General features: G+C 35.9%; 1 protein-coding gene across 2 annotated transcripts in view; it reads left to right on the forward strand.

Annotated features, from left to right (window-relative positions):
• The window catches only part of PRKG1 (protein kinase cGMP-dependent 1), a 1,397,311-nt gene that overhangs the window by 1,255,053 nt on the left and 121,134 nt on the right, over window positions 1-21,124 (forward strand). For both annotated transcript variants that reach the window (XM_003409256.4, XM_003409255.4), the window contains exon 9: window positions 12,240-12,314. In XM_003409256.4, the coding sequence (XP_003409304.1) occupies window positions 12,240-12,314 (75 nt within the window). The remainder of the gene's footprint in view (window positions 1-12,239; window positions 12,315-21,124) is intronic.

Raw genomic sequence — 21,124 nt, forward strand, 5'->3', positions numbered from 1 at the left:
TATATTTGGATGCAGGCCACACCCCCAAGGAAACTCCCTTTCAACTGATTGGCTACACAGCAGATGCCCTCATGGGATTGATCACATATAAACACTAAGAATCATGGCCCGGCAAAGTTGATACACAGCCTTAACCATCACACCATTCTAGTGGAAGTGAAATGGTACCTTATTATGGTTTTGATTTGCACCTCTCTGATGCTAATGATGCTGAGCATCTTTCCATGTGTCTGGTGGCCATTTGAATGCAGAACAAAATTTCAAATGATCACAGATTCCAGACTTTCTGGAGCTATGGAGGGTAGATAAACCCCTGAAACTACTGCCCTGAGATAATCTTTAAGCCTTAAAACAAAAATATCCCCTGAAGTTATCTTACAACTGAATAATAGTTTAGCTTGACTAGTAAAAAAATGTCTGCCATGAGCATTATGCTCTTTTAAGAATTATCTATAGGGGATCAAATTGACAACAGCAACTGGGAAGATTAGACAGGAACCTTAGGGGGCAGTGAGTTTATGTTAATGAGGGAGAAATAACTCAGAAATGGAGAGTGAGAATGGTTGCACGACTCAAAGAATATAATCAATATCACCAAATTGTATATGTAGAAACTGTTGAATTGGTGTATGTTTTGCTGTGTATATTCTCAACAACCGCAAGAAAAATAAAATTTAGAAAAAAAAGAGAGATTGCAAAGGTAGATTTCGATACCCCCCAAAACCAAACCCATAGCCGTCAAAAGAATTCCGACTCATAGTGACTTGTATAATACTGAAGAGTCATAGATAACACCAAGAATTCTCTCTTAAATTACTGGTTAAATGATAATGCCAGTGAGGAAATAGGGAACTTAGGGGCAAGTCTCCACAGACAGTGACGAATGCAGTGATGGCTAAGTTGAGTTTGGATACTGGTATGATATGCATGACATTGAGCAAAATGAAACCAATGTGGATCTGGATATTTTAAGGCTAGAGATACAGATGTGAAAGTCATTGGCATGGCAATTCTAACTGAAGTCTTAAAAGTGAATGATATTTCCTGGGAGAGCTTAAAGAAATCCTATTTTGTGTATGTATATAAGAATTTGGGTCTTGTAAATATCAGACTACCTGGGATCACATCTCAGATCTATCAATTTCTACTAGAGGATGCCCCCACAACAAAGAATTATCCAGTAAAAAAATGTCTATATTGCCAAGCTTGAGAAACCCTGCCCTAAGCCTTCTATGAAATAGGACTGACTGTACTTAACTCATAGAGTTGTTGTGAGGTTTCAATGAGATAATGCAGGTAAAAACCTGAACTGAACATATTGTAAACAATAAATAGTAAAGTAATAATAATAATCAGTCAAGTGGAAAAAGAGGACAAAGGACAGAATTTTAAAGGCGTTTAAGGGAGTACCAGAGAGAGGAGTGTGCATGACACACCCTGAGAAGTAGCATAGAGAAACAAACAAAAAAGCCCATTGTCATTGATTTGATTCCGATTCTTAGCGATCTCGTAGAAGGAGGGGGTAAATCAGGAAAGTGAAACATCAGGGAAAAGATCCGACGAATCTTGTGCAAGATTGTATGTTTCTGTTGTGCGGCTACAACAGGAGAAGATGGCCAACAGGGTAGCGAACTGCGTTATCTCACTGGGTTGGGAATTAAAGGAAAAACAGGGATGAGAAGTAAGAAATGTGGCTTATTCAGACTGGCTACTTGATTAAAAAGAGTAGTTTGTGTTTTAGGTTTCTAGCCGCTGCCCTGTTTGTGGACTGAAAGGAAGTACAAGTCAAAAGGGAGAGAATGAAACAGTTAGAAAGATTGTAATTGACGGAGCAAGAATCCAGAGGAGAAACATAAAAGAGTTTGTGATCAGAAGCAAAGAAGGGATTTGCTTTAGAAACAAGTTGGGCACTTCCTCTAGGAAAGAAGTATGATGATATCACTATACTTTAGGTTCAGGGAAAGAAATAGAAACCAAGAACTCAGCTTTTTATGAACGTCTCAAAAATTACCAATGAAAATGTGATTAAATAGTCCAGATACACAAGAAAACCTACCTTCTAAATTGCCGCTAATGTTTCTTCATGAAACCTCTGTAATTATAACTTTTATATACATAATGCAACAGGAGAAGTAAGAGTATCTATTAAAAAATTTTCTTTTAAAAAAATGGATTGACAATGAGGGCAAGAAGTGATATTCAGAACCAAATTCTGGACCCAGCTAGCCTCAGCATTTCAAATTGGGAAATAAAATAGTATGTGTAATGGTTGAGATTGTAGGTTTCAGAGTCAGGTCACCTTGGTTCAAATCTCAGTTTTGACACTTGCTGGATACATGACCCTGGACACTTAATTGACTTAGCTTTGGTTGCCTTTACCTATAAACCAGGGAAAAGTCATGTAAAATAGTTGTTACAATTTATGGCACATACCAGCTATTATTTTCTTGTATTGCTTGGTATTTTTGTTATTACTAAATTCTATACTAAATTCTTTGTAGCATTAAGGCATATATTTATCTCTTACCTTTTTTTTTTATAGTTTTTATTTCTTTTTCTAGTCATGTAATGACAGCAGAAATAAAAAGTCCAGTGGCAGACTGATTTTGTAAATATGTTAAGGTAGGGACTGATGTCTTTATTTCAAAGAGTTTCTGGGCATAACTAACAAGAAAACTTTATTGAAAATATAACTTGGGGTATATTTATTGTACCATCTTAGACCTTCATTTTCAATTCACTTAAAAAAAAAATCTGTGACTTTTATACTCTTTTCTGTTCCCATGCCATTTTTCAGAGGCAGTGATTTGTTTAGTCAATTGTTGTTGTTAGGTGTCATCCAGTTGACTCTGACTCACACCAACCCTATGTACAACAGAATGAATCACTGCTCAGTCCCGCACCATCCTCACTATCGTTGCCATGTTTGAGCCCATTGTTGCAGCCACTGTGTTAATACACCTAATTGGGGGTCTTCCTCTTTTTCGATGACCCTCTACTTTACCAAGCATGATATCCTTCTCCAGAAACTGGTCCCTCCTGATAACATGTCCAAAGTACATGGGACGAAGTCTCATCATCCTCCCTTGCAAGGAGCACTTAAATTATCTTTTGATAAAATAAATAGATTCTGGAGTCCATACACCCTTGAGTTACAATGAGCAAACTAATCTTAAAAAATATCGCACATTTGACACCTCTCTCCTTTGCATGACTTGTATGTGTCTTGTACCAAATGTTTTCTCACCTCGTGAAATTTGACAACAACTATACAGGTCTATGCATGTGAAAGGTGGACAACAAATAAGAAATACCAAGGAAAAATTGATGCCCTTGAATTACAGTGTTGGTAAAGAATATTGAATATACCATGGACTACCAGAAGAACAAACAAGTCTGTCTTGGCAGAAGTACAGCCAGAGTGTTCCTTGGAAGCAAGAATGGTGAGACTTTGTCTCACATACTTTGGACATGTTGTCAGGAGGGACAAGTCCCTGGAGAAGGACATCATGTTTGGTTAAGTAGAGGGTCGTTAAAAAACAGGAAGAGCCTTGATGAGATGGATTGACACGGGGGCTGGAACAATGGGCTCAAACATAGCAGTGATTGTGAGGATGGCACAGGACTGGGCAGTGATTCGTTCTGTTGTACATAGGTTGCTATGAGTCAGAACTGACTCGACGGCACCTAACAACATACAGGTCCGTGGCACCCAACAACAACATAATACAGGTCTATACTCTGTTCAGAAATGTAAGTCCACTGCTTTTGCCCTTGGATGTCTCAGCAATTTTAATTTGCTATAAAAGTTTGTAAACTTCTGTACTTATCCCTTCAACGGAGCAGCAACAGACAGTTTTACAATCATACTTTGTATGGCACTAGTCTACAAAAGATCTTAAATTCAGTCATGCTTAGGTAACAGTAAATTACATATAAGAATCTTGTATATCAAAATCTACAAGAGAATATTTACAAATCGAAAATGATGTGTTTGGAGAAAATCTCAAAATACTTTTGAATCTTAGGCTTTTATCTTATTAGACCCTTTATTAAGATATAGTATATTCTTTTTTTTTTATTAACTTTTGTTGAGCTTCAAATGAATGTTTACAAATCAAGTCAGACTGTCACATATAAGTTTATATACACCTTACTCCGTTCTCCCACTTGCTCTCCCCCTAATGAGTCAGCCCTTCCAATCTCTCCTTTCGTGACAATTTTGCCAGCTTCCAACTCTCTCTATCCTCCCATCCCCCCTCCAGACAGGAGATGCCAACACAGTCTCAAGTGTCCACCTGATATCATTAACTCACTCTTCATCAGCATCTCTCTCCTACCCACTGTCCAGTCCCTTTCATGTCTGATGAGTTGTCTTCGGGAATGGTTCCTGTCCTGGGCCAACGGAAGGTTTGGGGACCATGACCACCGGGATTCGTCTAGTCTCAGTCAGACCATTAAGTATGGTCCTTTTGTGAGAATTTGGGGTCTGCATCCCACTGATCTCCTGCTCCCTCAGGGGTTCTCTGTTGTGCTCCCTGCCAGGGCAGTCATCGGTTGTAGCCGGGCACCATCTAGTTCTTCTGGTCTCAGGATGATGTAGGTCTCTAGTTCATGTGGCCCTTTCTGTCTCTTGGGCTCTTAGTTATCGTGTGACCTTGGTATTCTTCATTCTCCTTTGATCCAGGTGGGTTGAGACCAATTGATTCAAGATATAGTGTATTCTTAACAGTTGAAGGTTAGTTTCTGTTAAGGATGATGAAAAACCTCTATGAATGGATAGTGATGATAGTTACACAACACAGGAAATGTAATTAAGGCCACTGAATTGTATATATAAAAATGGTTAAAATGGCAAATGTTTATTATATATATTTCACCACAATAAAAAAAAGTTAAAAAAATTAAAAATCAAATCTTAAACTAGAAACTTAAGCTAGAACAAGAACAAATGTTTCAATAACAAAATTGTTAGTAAGAAGATAAACAAATACAACTGAGAAATTCAGTCAATCCATATAGGATGCTGCTTATAACCAAGAATATACTATATGCTTGATAGGACTTTTTTTCTCCATTTAATCATTAAGTTGGTTATCGTATGAACGCAACCATAGCCCAAATTCAAATCAGTACTAAAACAATAATATTGTAACTTTGAAAAATATGTGCAAAATATTAACAGTGTTTAGCACCGGACTGTCAAATTATGAGTAATCATTTATTCCTTGGAGTTTTTCAGTGTCTTCCAGAATTTCAACATATTACTGTTGAAATCAGAAGAAAAAAAATCTTAAAATTCAAAACTAGGCCATTTCATCTGACTCATTTAATCTGCACAGTCAGTCCAACAAAGCTGTTCCCAAGGGAAGGCTGAGTATATAGACATATTAGACATGGGAACTTGGTCAGTACAAATCAGTTTTTTATTCTTCAAACCACAATAAATAAAATGGGGGAGTTTCTGAGAGCAACTCTTAGATTTTTATTTCTTTGCTTACTAGGCCAATTTAGATCATTATTTCTAAATATGGTATCTGTGAAAGTATATAAGCAGGAAAATAGTTTACCGTATTTTTACGCAAATAACATGCCTTCTAAGTTTGTTTGCCAACTGCTCCCTCCTCCTCATGAGGTATTTTTGTAAATGCCGCTCTGCCAATTTTTTTTTTTTTTTTTTTTTTTTACAGTAACTCTTATGAAAATACTTTACATGGGGAAGGAGCGGTTGGCAAACAAATGTAGAAGCTGTGGTTAGTAACCAGTTTTCCTTAATGAACTTTAAAAAAAAAAAAAGTTGTCTTTGAGTGGATTTCAGCTCATGGCAACCTCGTGTGTACAGAGTAAAACTGCTCCATAATCATATAAACCTTTCAGATTAAGAAGGTTCTGCCAAGAATTAAGATAATGCTTGATAAACATTTTGCTTAGCACTATTGAAGTATTTGCAACATTTTCTGACTTAAGGTTTTAATTTTTTTTTTTCTCCTTTTAACTTATGATACTTAACTGTTAAGGATAGATTGTACTATCTTATTTAAGGGTGTAATCATGAAAAAAAAAAAAGAAAACTTCTAAAATAAGCTTGAGTTTTTTCTCCCACCCTATTTTGAAATTGAAAAGACTATATTTTATGTGGAAACCCTGGTGGAGTAATGGTTAAGTGGTATGGTTGCTAACCAAGACGTCAGCAGTTTGAATCCACCAGGTGATCCTTGGAAACTCTATGGGGCAGTTCTACTGTCCTGTAGGGTCACTGTGAGTTGTAATGGACTCGACGGCAGTGGTGGTGGGTTGTGTATTTATGTACAGTTTTCCTATAGGCTCTCTATGAGTTGGAATCCACTTGACCTCAATGGTTTTTTTTTGTTTGTTTTCCTAAAAAAAATACAGTAAAACACAGGATAGGAGGTTATGAGGATTAAATGAACTAATATACATTGTTAAATACATACATGACTTAAGAATATAAGAAATGCTGTATAAACTATAAAGTGTTACAGAAATGCTGTTATTTTTTTTTTTTTACCAGCAAGGTAATGCTAATCTCTATATTTGGACTGCCATTCCAATAGCTTGAAAGCCCATTTCTCTCTAGATGAAGTCCCATCATATCACAACTGAAAAATAAAATTACACACTTTTTAGACATACCACTGAGTAATCAGCTCCCTTGAGATAGATGTACAGGCTATATAATGAAAACATCTTAATAACAGAAATTATTACCCACTGAGCTACTCTCACCATAATGTTCTAAAACAGACAGAATTCCTAGAATGAGAAACAAAGCCTTTTAGCTCATATTCCTTGAGGTAAATTTCTATAAATTTCATCATCCTTGATCTGAAAGGATCATCATTTCTCACTTCCTCCATCCTTTTGTCTCTTCTCTCCCTGCCTTCTGTTTTTCCTCCCCTTCTTGCTCCCTCCCTCCATCTTTCCCTCCTTACTTCATTTCTTCTTCCTTCTTCTTTTCCCTTCCTCTCCTCCTACCTTTGCAAGAGTATTTAAACTACTAGCATTAAATAAACAAAAAAGCATTTTCCATTTGCTGTCTTTTTACATTTATGTACTCAACTGATAATATTTTAGCACTCCCCCCCCAAAAAGAATTTTTGACAAGGCTTCTTAAAATTGGATTTCACAACCCAAGAAAAGTTAACAGGCAAGTGCCTCACACATAAGTGTGAGTATGTTAAAGATGTGCTGTTGAGATACCCTAAGTTAAAGTTTTTTCCTCAGTAATGTCTCCTTTGCTTATCCTGAGATTAGATCTAAAGTATATGATAAATCGACTATTTTATTTCACAGTGCTGAAATATATCTTGTACATAAATTGTGAGTTTGTTTAAAAAGAAAATTTACTGATTTTTCTCTAATCACTTACGTTTATTAGAATCGATGCTAATAATTTATGGTTTCTACTCATTCCGCTGTTAAAGTTTTCAGAACATCTTATTATAATCCATTTTAGAACCGAATAACAATAATTTTTTTCCTGTATTAGTCAAGAAATGTCAAAGGACCTTAGTAAATATTTAAAAAGTCATCTGATACCTATCGTAATACTTTTCCAAATGTCTGTTTGATGAGAGTCCACACAGATGGCAGGTCTCTGGAAGAATATCTGTGAGAAGTAAAATGAAACACTAATTAGTTCACACTTTTGCCGAAAGCGATAAATTCTGAAACACCATCAATTATGCCCATCAAAATATTCTAATTTATTCATTGATTAGTGCAAAGATACACAGACAATAATAGAGTTTATTAATATGGCTTTAAAATTCTGCATATTTTTTAACTCCTAGTTAATTACAATGTTGGCTTATCATTTGATGAGACTTAAAATATTAGCAGGATGCATTTGTTCATATTTCAAAACTTGTTATATTCCTTTGGCTAGGATTGCCTTCTAAATAAAGTTCTTTTTTAAAAAAAAAGGACATACGGTTCCAATTCCAAAAGCTAAGATTATAGTCCTGGGTATTTGTATTTTGTATTTAATTCATAATCTAAAGTACAATTATAGATGCCTGTATACAGAGTCCCCACATCCCCTCCATCTGTATATGTATGTGTGTGAGTGCATGCATGCATGTGTGTGTGTGAGTGTGTGTTTACATGTGTAGATAGAGATGATTTATAATGTATGACTTTTTTTTTTTTGACCATGTAATGAACTAATACTGCCTATGGAGTTTCTCAAAATAAAAGTGGATACTTATAACATTAAGTTAAAAATCAGGATATTAAGTCATAGCTACTTTATGATTACAAAAAACCCAGTGCCGTCGAGTCGATTCCAACTCATAACGACCCTATAGGACAGAGTAGAACTGCCCCATAGAGTTTCCAAGGAGCACCTGGTGGATTCGAACTGCCGACCCTTTGGTTAGCAACCGTAGCACTTAACCACTACACCACCAGGGTTTCCACTTTATGATTACAACCCTATAAGTAACAAAAAACAAACCTATGCAGAAAACAAAGTAAAAGGAGATACATAATACATTCCCAAGCCCAGTGCTGTCGAGTCGATTCTGACTCATAGCGACTCTGTAGGACAGAGTAGAACTGCCCCATAGAGTTTCCAAGGAGCACCTGGCGGATTGGAACTGCTGACCCTTTGGTTAGCAGCCGTAGCACTTAACCACTACGCCACCAGGATTTCCACATAATACATTACCACTAGTTATTTATGGCTAGAGAAGTATGGTGATTTTTAAAATTTTTTCTCTCAGTTTTAAAAATTTTACATACTAAAAGTCTCTTATAAGTTAAATGAAAAAAACTAATAAACTTTCTAAAATCAGCAGTATTTTAAAGGATGAGGATTTTACTCAATTAGAGGTAATTTATTTCAAAAATAATTTTCTGTCACATCAAGATAAAGGCCTTTTCAAAGTACATCGCATTTCCTTTATTTTTTGACTAGTAATAATAAAATTAATACAAATTAGATATTTATTGCCACATAAAGAATTCATGTTTTAAATCAAGGACGCTTAAGGAGACTTAAGAAGAAAGTCATACTTTAATTATTTTTTGCGCATTCTTTTTAAATGTGACACTTGTCATTGGTTATGACTAAAATTTAACAGCAACAAAAAATGAATGTAAACAGTTCATTATTAGCTCTGAAGTGTGTTTTTCTTTCCAATCAGGCTTAACTTACTTTTAAACTCATTGCTGTGATTAGATGATTTCTACTTTCAAAACTCCCTTTAGCATCACCAGTTTTACATTTGTATATTTTGATAATAGAAATTAAAAACCATAGTTTCAAAAAGCGATCTGTGGAGTTTTAGAATAGCCTCATTAACTGAACAGAATTTAAGTTAAAAATTCTTCATTTTTGTCAAATTTCTGTCATCAGTTTATTCTCTAATTCTTTGGTAAATTTACAGATAGTTAAAACATCTTTAGTGCAAATCCATACAAGGAAGGAGATAAGTGTTTGTTTTTCTATATGAACTCTCAGAGTTACTGTTTTAATGTCTAAGAACTTAATCTCTTAATGTATAAAAAATATTTGAAAAGATAATTTTTAGCTCTTTGATTGTATTACAAAATACTCTTTGTTTCCTCTCTGTCAATACCTTTTCCCAACTTTTGTTTTGGATTTTGTTGTATTAAAAAATATCAAAGTCCCTCCTAGACTATTTCCCTTAGATAGCCTTCTAACTTGAAACTGAAGACAGTCCCTGAGGCCACCTTACAGCCAAATAATAGACTATAAAATAAACAGTAACACCCATGAAGAACGTGTTCCTTAGAACAATCAACTATATGAGATCAAAAGGACAACATTTGCCCAAAACTAAACATGAAAAGGCAGGAAGGGATAGGGAAACCGGACTAGTGGAAACAGGAACCCATGGAGGAAATGAGGAGAGTGCTGACACATCGCGAGGATTGCATCCAATGTCACGGAACAATTTATGTATGAATCATTGATTGGAAAACTAATTTGCTATGTAAACTTTCACCTAAAGAACAATAAAATGTTCAAATAAATAAGTAAATAAACCCAGTAAGAAGTAAAAAATATCAAAGTACTGTAAAGGACAGGAGTGGGTATTAGGGGATATGGATTGGACAACTTTCTTAAACTCTCTGTGCTTAAATGTTCATATCGTTTATAAAAACAGAAGATTAATCAAGTATTATACACATTTTCACAGTAAAAAAAATATTGTATTTTACTTTACAACACGAATTTACCCATCTGATCTTAGAGGGTTTCTCTAAAAGCAGAGTTATTCTAAATTTAGACAAGGACCTGGAGTCCCTGGGCGGTTCAAACTGTTAATGCGCTTGGCTGCTAACTGACAGGTTGGCGGTTCAAGTCTACCCAGAGATGCCTTGAAAGAAAGGCCTGGTGATCTACTTCTGAAAAATCGGCCATTGAAAATTCTGTGGAGCACAGTTCTGCTCTGACACACGTGGGGTCTCCATGGGTTGGAATCAACTAGAGGGCAACTGTTATGTATTTAGCCAAGCATTTTAGTTAGCCTGCCCGTATGCTTGATCATTACATAAGGACCTGAGGTAACGGCTGTCCCGGCCTCCTCCGTTCCCCAGACAGGGGTGTTAAGTTCCTCTCTATCGGTTTTCAAAGAAAAAAGTATAAGTAAGACTGATCAAGCAAGATTAAATTTAAATCTGAAAACTATGTTTCAAGGCCTGACCATGCTTGTTTTCTGTTTTAATACTCACAACACACAAATGCATTTACATGTATTAAGATTATAGAAGTTTAAAATTATAATTTCATATATAGCACTTTAAAATTCTCTACATCCCAGATATCACTAGGGATTTTAGAGTTATTTTTGAGGCACGGTGATCTGGACAGGAGGCACAGGGTAGATTTGCCGGGCTTGGAGAGCATGAAGCGGTCCGTGCCATCTTCACACTTATTGACCGGATGACTTTGGTCCAATTACTTAACCTCTTGTGTCTCAGTTTCTTCATCTTATAAAATGAAGATAAAAACTAACTCAGCATTTCTATAACATGTAAAATTGTGCAGAACAATGCCTGGCATATGAACACCATGTAAGTGAGGGCTCTAATTACGTGAAAAGGCTAAGTTTACCCAGTTGCATTACTCTTCCTGGTTTATGTTAAAGTCAGTTTCTTTCTTTACCCCTCAAAATACAATGATTTTTCTCTATTCTCTCGGGTTAATTATTTTCCTATCTTCTGCATATTTATTTTGTTTTTCAGGATTACTTCGCTCATTTGTTTAAGTGGGGATAATAATGCCTGTCTTTTACACTTTGTTTGAAAATTTGAATTAATATATGAAAATGCTAATTTAAGGTCCCCCAGTGGTACAACTCTTAACAATCGTATATGACAGAGTATAACTGCCCCTTAGGGTTTATTGGGCTGTAATCTTTACAGGAGCAGATTGCCAGCTCTTTTCTCCCACAGAGCCCCTGGTGGGCTCAAACATTTCAGTTAGCAGTGAAGCCCTTAGCCATCGTGCCACCAGGGCTTAACTGGAAGTCACACAACAACAATAAAAAAAAAAAAGGAAGTCACACAACAACAATAGGTGGTACAAATGATTTGCATAAGACTGCTAACTGAGAGATTGGTGGTTCAAACCCACTCAGAGGTACTGCAGAAAGCTTAGAAATCTGTTTCCATTAAAATTAGAACAAACAAAAAACCAAATCATTGCCGTTGAGTCAATTCTGACTCATGGTGACTCCATGTTTGAGAAAATCCTGTGGAGCAGTTCTACTCTGTAACACATGGAGCCGCCATGAGTCAAAATCAACTTGACAGCAACTGACAACAACAACAAATACTAATTTAAAAGAGTAGTACCTGACATACATTTGGGATTCCATAGTTGGTAGATCTTGTTATTTCAGTATTATAATTAAATGACATATTAACTTTGTGATGTATATCAGTTAAAGTTTTGCAGACTTTATTCCAGACCATTCTTGACTATTTGCTTTTTCCAGATAAGGTTCTACGTATTGGGAGCCATAGAGGTGAACAAGATAGAACAGGCCCCTGCCTTCACAGAGTTTATATTCTAATCAGGGGAAACATCATTAATATGTTTCATAATAATATATCTAGATTAATTGTTTGGATACATTTTTATTTAAAGTCTTCTAGATTATTTCAGTATATCACTGGCTAGGTTGTCATTGTTATTACTTTGCGGGGAATTTTTCCTAATCATTGTGTTTTTTCTCTTACAGCTCTTTCAAGCATTTGATTGGAGGGTTGGATGATGTATCTAATAAAGCATATGAAGACGCAGAAGCTAAAGCAAAGTAGGTGGAATTTTTTTTTCTTTGGCTATAATCTGGATTTAAAAAAAGAAAAATTTTTTTAAGCAGAAATAAGATCAAATGTTTTGTTGGACTTGACAAAGCCCAACACTCTGACAGGAAACAAATTACATGAGAAGAAAAAGAGGCAAACTATTCAAGGTAATTATTATGTAGTATTTTTTTATAATGCTTACTTAGTGTCTCTCTTTAAACATGAAGCTTTAATTTTGTGGTGAAGATCATCTCAGCAATGGAAAATGGTGATTTAAAAAAAAAATTTTTTTTAATATAAACAAGTAAACACATTATTTCTCCCACTGAAGATACTCTGAATAAATGGTTGTTGTATTCAATAGTTGTTTTTGAAATTGTATGAAAAATAGTAACATTAGAAATATTTCCCCATGTGAATCCATGGTTTCTTCACTTTGAGCTTTGATGTTACTAAACTATGAGCAGAATGATATTAAGTAGTAAATATACCATTAAGGGTCATGTTTTGTATAACAAAATACAATTTTATCTATGGAGATAACTTTCTCTAAAACAAAGCTTTAATCTGACAAAATTTTTAGTTATACTGAGATTGGCTTTTACTATAAAACTTTTAGGTTACTTATTAAGTTTAATCTCTGTTAAATTTTAATATACATCTTTCCTTCAAAGTAGTAATTTAAGTAAAAATAATTAAGTGTTTCATATCATACAGAACACCTAAAGGATTAAATTGACAGAATTTAGGGGTAAATAGATAGTTCAGGGCCAGAATTTTGTTGTTTGGTTTTGTAGTAACAAAAAAAGCAAAAGAAATAAAGCAAGTTATTTTGCCTTGAAAATCCATAAAGATGAAAAATTTGATTTAGAACTAAAAAGTAAGGTCTTTAATACATGGTATTGGAAACCCTGGTGGAATAGTGGTTAAGTGCTACGGCTGCTAACCAAAGGGTCAGCAGTTCGAATCCACCAGGTCCTCCTTGGAAACTCTATGGGGCAGTTCTACCCTTTCCTGTAGGGTCACTATGATGGCAATGAGTTTGTATAGTACATAGTGACCTGATAAAATTATATCATTTTCAAAGCTCTGTAAATATAGTCACAATTTCTTCTCTACATAGTTTACTTCTGTTTCTCCTGATCTTTGGAGGGACATAGGCTAAAACCCTGAGGTTGAATGCCAGCAGGACCTCTGTCAAGATGTGCTCAAGAAATTGCACTGGGCATCTTTAATGCCAAACGTCACACAGTTCTTGGCATTGCCATACTGGGGTGATTAGTATAAATTTTTCTGATTTTCCAAAATAGGTTAAAATGCTCATCAGTGCTAAGTGTAGACTTTAGTTTCTCATATTAGCTGGTACCACCGAGAGGGCAGAGGGGGCCATTTAAGATACTTTATCATTTTATAAGTTGTAAAATCTCCCCTTGTTAATGGTGGGCTTTCTCCCTAAAGAAGTATTTTCTTGTTATATAGAAACTCAGATTTCTAATTTGTGTAAGCATAATTTTTCATTTAAAAAAAATTTATACATATATTCATTAATCTTCCCACCAATCTGTCCACCTCTGTGTCTATCTGTCATCACCTATCTATATCATTTTATGTTATATAAATTCTACATGCATAATTACTAACTAGGTGGTAATGTTAAAAATCCACCTATTAGAGTTACTAGAAAAAGCCAAATGTCTTTTAAATTAGCGTACTCTTGCTGCTTTGATCTATTTCTGTTTCCCTATTAACCGTTAGACAGTTTGTTCTAAGGAAGCTTTTTGTATAACTCCTCTCCTATTTACTCCACCCAAAGTCAAGACTGGCCATAGGCTTAAAGTTGGTCAGTGATGGGAAGTAATTGTCAATTAGTTATATTTTTCTTAGTAAGCTGTTAGCTTTATAAAAATAACTGTGTCTTCATCTCACGATTTCTGGCTAGTTGTGGTGACAGTTGTGACAGTTCTTCACATTGAAAGAAAATTCATCCGTATGCAAAATATGACCCTGAAGGAAGTCCAGAGCCTGGAGTTCTGCTCCTGTCTCTGTCATCCCCACCCAAGTGGCCTTGAACATGACACTTAACACCTGTCTCTCATCCTCAGGTGTCCAGAGCTTTGAACTGATTTGTTCCAGTCTGACCCCCTGCTGAGAATTTGCTCTTGCACCCCAGATATACTGAATCAAAAACTACACTTTAACGAGATCTCCAGGTGATTCTTATGCACACATCTGTAGTTTAACAAGATCCCCAGGCAATTCTTGTGTGTGCATAAGAATCACCTGGGATCTTGTTAAAATGTAAATTCTGATTCAGTATATCTAGGGTGGAAGAGCAAATTCTCAGCAAGGGATCAAACCAGACTGAACCGGTTTGAAACCCTGAAGGTACCTCACATCTAAAAAATAATGTTTCCAAGATTAACTGAAGGTAGTATGTAAAACCACTTGGCAAATTATAAAGGGGTATAAAAGTGGATGTTATTGTTGATAGAAGTAATCATTAGAAATATACCCTAGAATACTTGATATATGGCTGGATTTACAATTATTCCAATCAGTTATATAAAACTGATTTTACCTGAGCAAGCAGTCTTTAATATTATATAGGAGAAATACTCTTACTTTGGTAGCATATCATGAAATTAAACCTAACCTACAGCCTATCCATAAAAATATTTTTTATAAAAACGGTAACATTTTATTAAAAGAGAATTCAATTGTGGCTAAAAAAATAATGAATATCACTCACAAGTACTGTGCTCCTTTAAAAAATCACCTATATAAGACCAAATGGTCAAAAATTACTTTAAAACAAAGATGAGAATATAAGGAGACAGAGAAACTGGATTAATGGAAATGGAACAACCAGAATGGAAATGATGAGAATGTTCACATATTGTGAAGAATGTAACCAATATCACTGTACAACTTGTGTAGAAACTGTTGAATGGGAACCTACACTGCTGTGTAAGCCTCCACCGAAAACACAATGGAATGTTATTAAAAAAAAAAAAAGGAAGAGAATTCAATTGTGATTAAGGAATAAAAAAGGGCAGTGAAATGACTACTTTGTGGTGGTTTAAAACACTGCTATTTGGGGGCCAAGATGGCAGAATAGCCAGATGCTTCCTGCAATCCCTCTTGCAACAAAAACCCCAAAACACAAGTGAAACGATTTCGTTTATGACAAGCTAGGAGCCTGGAACATCAAAGGCAAAGTTAAAAAATGGACTGAGTGGTAGGAGGAGGGAGAGATGGTTCAGCATCAGAGAGGAGTTACTGCACTTATCACCAGGATCTCTCAGGCACCATTCCCAGTAGTGGCTGCAGAAGGCTGGTAGTAGTGTTTGGCCGTAGTTTACTCAGGGAGAAGCAACCAGCCACACAGCCTATTAACACCTCCAGAACCAGAGAAGAACGGCGCTCTCGGCAAAAGTTAAGTACTTAAGTATATTTTACCACACTCCTTGCCCCCAAGCCAGCTTCAATGGCTATTGGTTTTCCTGGGCCTGAGACAGGCCCTATTAAGCACCTGGAGCCATCTTCCCAGCCTTGGAGTAGGAATAAATTCACAATTGGGAGAAAAGATAATTTACCAACTTCACTAACCGGGGAGCTCAGGACAGAAGCGGCTCCTGTCCAGGCATAAACAGTCCATGGACTTTGAATACCTTTCTGCGGGCCTATTTCAGGAGAATAGGCCCTTGTTGGCAGACTGCAACCATTTCAGCTGTGCAGTGAAAAGGTGGGTGTTTGATATTTGACACCACTTTGCCTATTAAATAGAGTCCTCACCTACCCATATCAGGGACATAAGGACTGGAGGCTCCACTCAGGTCACCCAGCAACCTTCAACAGGGGACCAAGGATAACTGGTACCTCCCAGTCCTTACAGTCAAAAACATTGGGTGCCCAAGGTCCATCTGCAGAACACACCCCACCTGTATGGTTTAGGGAACAGGGACATGCTTTCCTCACAGATACTCAGGGGATGGTTCTCAACCCCCTGCCTTGTTCAGAGTGTGACCCCCTGCTGCAACCAGATACTGGTACCTACACCAGTCACCCTTGCCACTCTAAGACTGTAGGACAGAGCCTGTACCACATACTTGATGATCAGCTACCTGGACACCTGAACTGAATTCATACAAGAAAAGTCAATGGACTCCTAGACTGATATACCTGCTAACAGCTCTAGCCATCTGGTGACAGGACATCAGAGTTTCAAAGGTGAAAATAATCAGGATAGCTCACTCAAGCAACCCATTTGGGCATATCAAAACAAAACAAACCAATAAGCCAGGATACAGTAAGCAAACATAAAATAAATGAATACAATCACTTAGAGACAGCTCAGACACAACAGTCAATATCAAGTCACATAAAGAAACAGACCATGATCACCTCAACAAGCTCTCAAAACAAAGAATCAACAGATCTTCTGGATGAAGGTGTCTTCCTGGAATTACCAGATACAGAATTCAAAAGATTAATATACAGAATGCTTCAATACATCAGGAATGAGATTAGGAAGGAGATCGGGCAATATGCAGAACCAGCCAAGGAACACAGAGAAAAAGTAGCTGAAGAAATTAAAAAGATTATTCAAGAACATAATGAAATTTTAATAAGCTGCAAGAATCCATACAGAGACAGCAATCAGAAATTCAGAATATTAACAATAAAATTACAGAATTAGACAACTCAGTAGAAAGTCAGAGGAGCAGAATTGTGCAAGTGGAAGGCAGAACTGGTGAACTTGGAGATAAAGCACTTGCCATCAATATATTTGAAGAAAAATCAGATAAAAAAATTAAAAAAAAAATGAAGAAACCTTAAGAATCATGTGAGACTCTACCAATAGAAATAACCTACGAGTGACTGGAATACCAGAACAGGGAGGGACAATAGAAAAAACAGAGAGAATTGTTGAAGATTTGTTGGCAGAAAACTTCCTTGATATTGTGAAAAATGAGAAGATATCAATCCAAGATGCTGACTGAACTCCACATAAGGTAGATTTTAAAAGAAAGTCACCAAGACATATTATAATCAAACTTGCCAATACCAAAGATAAAGAGAGATTTTTAAGAGAAGCTAGGGATAAACGAAAAGTCACCTACAAAGGAGAGCCAATAAGAATAAGTTCAGACTACTCGGCAGAAACCATGTAGGTGAGAAAGCAATGGGATGACATATTTAAAAAATTGAAGGAAAAAGAATTCCTGAGCCAAGAATCATATATCCAGTAAAACTGTTTCCTAAATAAACCAAAAAAAAAAAAGAAGGTGAAATTAAGACATTTCCAGATAAGCAAGTTTAGGGAATTCATAAAAACCAAACCAAAACTACAAGAAATACTAAAGGGAGTTCTTTGGTTAGAAAATCAATATCAGGTATCAACCCGAGGCTAGAACACTAGGCAGAGCAATCAGAAGTCAACCCAGACAGCAAAATCACAAAAATAAATCATGATTAAAAAAATGCCCAAAACGGAAACAGCGATGTTATTATGTAAAGATAAACTACTCAGCACAAAAAATTAAGTGGAAAAAAGAAACTGTCAACAACACACAAAAAAAGACACCAAAATGACAGCACTAAACTCATACCTATCTATAATTACACTGAATGTAAGTGGACTAAATGCATCAATAAAGAGACAGAGTGGCAGAATGGATTAAGAAACATGATCCATCTATATGCTGCCTACAAGAGACACACTTTAGACTTAGAGACACAAACAAGCTAAAACTCAAAAAAAAAAAAAAAAAAACTCAAAGGATGGAAAAAAATATATCAAGCAAATAAAAATCAAAAAAGAGCAGGAGTGGCAATATTAATATCCACCAAAATAGACTTTAAAGTTAAATCCACTACAAAGGACAAGGAAGTACACTATATAATGATTAAAGGGACAACGTACCAGGAGGATATAACCATATTAAATATTTATGCACCCAATAACAGGGCTCCAAGATACATAAAACAAACTCTAACAGCATTGAAAAGCAAGATAGGCAGCTCCACAATCATACTAGGAGACGTCAACACACCACTTCCATTGAAGGACAGGACATCCAGAAAGAAGCTCAATAAAGACATGAAAGATCTAATTGCCACAATCAACCAACTTGACCTCATAGACAAATACAGAACACTCCACCCAACAGCAGCCAAGTATACTTTCTTTTCCAACACACATGGATCATTCTCTAGAATAGACCACATATTAGGTCATAAAGCAAGCCTTAGCAGGATCCAAAACATCAAAATATTACAAAGCATCTTCTGTAACCATAAGGCCATAAAAGTAGACATCAATAGCAGAAAAAGCAGGGAAAAGAAATCAAACACTGGGAAACTGAACAATACCCTGCTCAAAAAAGACTGGGTTATAGAAGACATTAAGTATGAAATAAAGAAATCCATAGAATCCAATGAGAATTAAAACACTTCCTCTCAGAACCTTTGGGACATAGCAAAAGCAGCACTCAGAGGTCAATTTATATCAATAAATGCACACATACAAAAAGAAGAAAGGGCCAAAATCAAAAAATTATCCCTACAGCTTGAACTAATAAAGAGAAACAAAAGAAATCCTCAGGCACCAGAAGAAAACAAATAATAAAAATTAGAGCAGAATTAAATGAAATAGAAAACAGAAAAACAATTGAAAGAGTTAACAAGGCCAAAAGCTGGTTCTCTGAAAAAATTAACAACACTGATAAACCACTGGCCAAACAGACAAAAGAATAACAGGAGAGGAAGCAAATAACCCAAATAAGAAATGAGATGGGCAATTACAAAAGACCCAACTGAAATTAGGAGAAGCGTATCAGGTTACTGTGAAAAATTATACTCTAACAAATTTGAAAACCTAGAAGAAATGAACGAATTCCTAGAAACACACTACTTACCTAAACTGACACAAACAGAGGTAGAACAACTAAATAGACCCATAACAAAAGAAGAGATTTAAAAGGTAATCAAAAAGCTCCCATAAAAAAAAGCCCTGGTCTGGACGGCTTCACTGCAGAGTTCTACCAAACAGTCAGAGAAGAGTTAACACCACTGCTACTAAAGGTATTTCAGAGCATAGAAGCAGATGGAATACTACCAAACTCATTCTATGAAGCCACCATATCCCTGATACCAAAACCAGGTGAAGACTCCACAAAAAAAGAAAATTACAGACTTAACATCCCTCATGAACTTAGATGCAAAAATCCTCAACAAAATTCTAGCCAGTAGAATTCAACAACATATCAAAAAAATAAGTCACCATGACCAAGTGGGATTCTTACCAGGTAGGAAGGGATGGTTCAACAATAGAAAAACCATTAATGTAATCTACTATATAAATAAAACGAAAGACAAGAACTACATGATTTTATCAATTGACGCCGAAAAGGCATTGGACAAAGTTCAACACTCATTCATGATAAAAACTCTCGGCAAAATAGGAATAATAGGAAAATTCCTTAACATAATAAAGGGTATTTATACAAAGCCAACAGCCAACATCATCCTAAATGGAGAGAGTCTGAAATCATTCCCCGTGAGATCTGGAACCAGACAAGGATGTCCTTTACCACCACTCTTATTCAACATTGTGCTGGAGGTCCTAGCCAGAGCAATTAGACTACTTAAAGAAATAAACAGCATCCAGATTGGTAAGGAAGAAGTAAATTATCTCTATTTGCAAATGACATGATCTTAGACACAGAAAACCCAAAAGAGTCCTCAAGAGTACTACTGGAATTAATGGAAGAGTTCAGCAGAGTATTAGGATACAAGATAAACATACAAAAATCAGTTGGATTCTCCTACACCAACAAAAAGAACATCGAGGAGGAAATCACCAAATCAATATCATTTATAGTAGCCCCCAAGAAGAGAAAATACTTAGGAATAAATCTCACCAGAGATGTAAAAGACCTATAAAAAGAAAACTAAAAGACACTACTGTGAGAAACCAAAAGAGACCTACATAAGTGGAAAAACATATACTGCTCATGGATAGGAAAACTTAACACTGTAAAAATGTCTATTGTACCAAAAGCAATCTATAGACACAATACAATTCCAATCCAAATTCCAACAACATTTTTTAATGAGATGGAGAAACTAATTGCCAACTTCATGTGGAAGCGAAAGAGGCCCTGGATAAGTAAAGCATTAATGAAAAAGAAGAACAAAGTGGAAGGCCTCACTCTACCTGATCTGAGAACCTATTATACCGCCACAGTAGTCAAAACTGCCTGGTACTGGTACAACAACAGATACACAGACCAATGGAACAGAACTGAGAATCCAGGCATGAATCCATCCACGTATGAGCAGTTGATATTTGACAAAGGCCCAAAGTCAGTTAAATGGGGAAAAGACAATCTCTTTAACAAATGGTGCTGGCATAACTGGATATCCATCTAAAAAAAAAAAATGGAACGACCCAAACTCACACCATGCATAAAAAATGGATCAAAGACCTAAATATAAAATCTAAAACGATAAAGATCATGGAAGAAAAAATAGGGACAACGCTAGGAGCCCTAATACATGGCATAAACAGTACATAAAACATTAGTAACAATGCAGAAGAAAAACTAGATAACTGGGAGGTCCTAAAAATGAAACACCTATGCTCATCCAAAGACTTCACCAAAAGAATAAAAAGATTACCTACAGACTGGGAAAAATTTTTAGCTATGACATTTCCGATCAGTGCCTGATCTCTAGAATCTACATGATACTGCAAAAATTCAGCTACAAAAAGACAAATAATCCAATTAAAAAATTGTCAAAAGATATGAAC

This window comes from Loxodonta africana, chromosome 16, assembly GCF_030014295.1.
Source record: "Loxodonta africana isolate mLoxAfr1 chromosome 16, mLoxAfr1.hap2, whole genome shotgun sequence".
Lineage (NCBI taxonomy): Eukaryota > Metazoa > Chordata > Mammalia > Proboscidea > Elephantidae > Loxodonta > Loxodonta africana.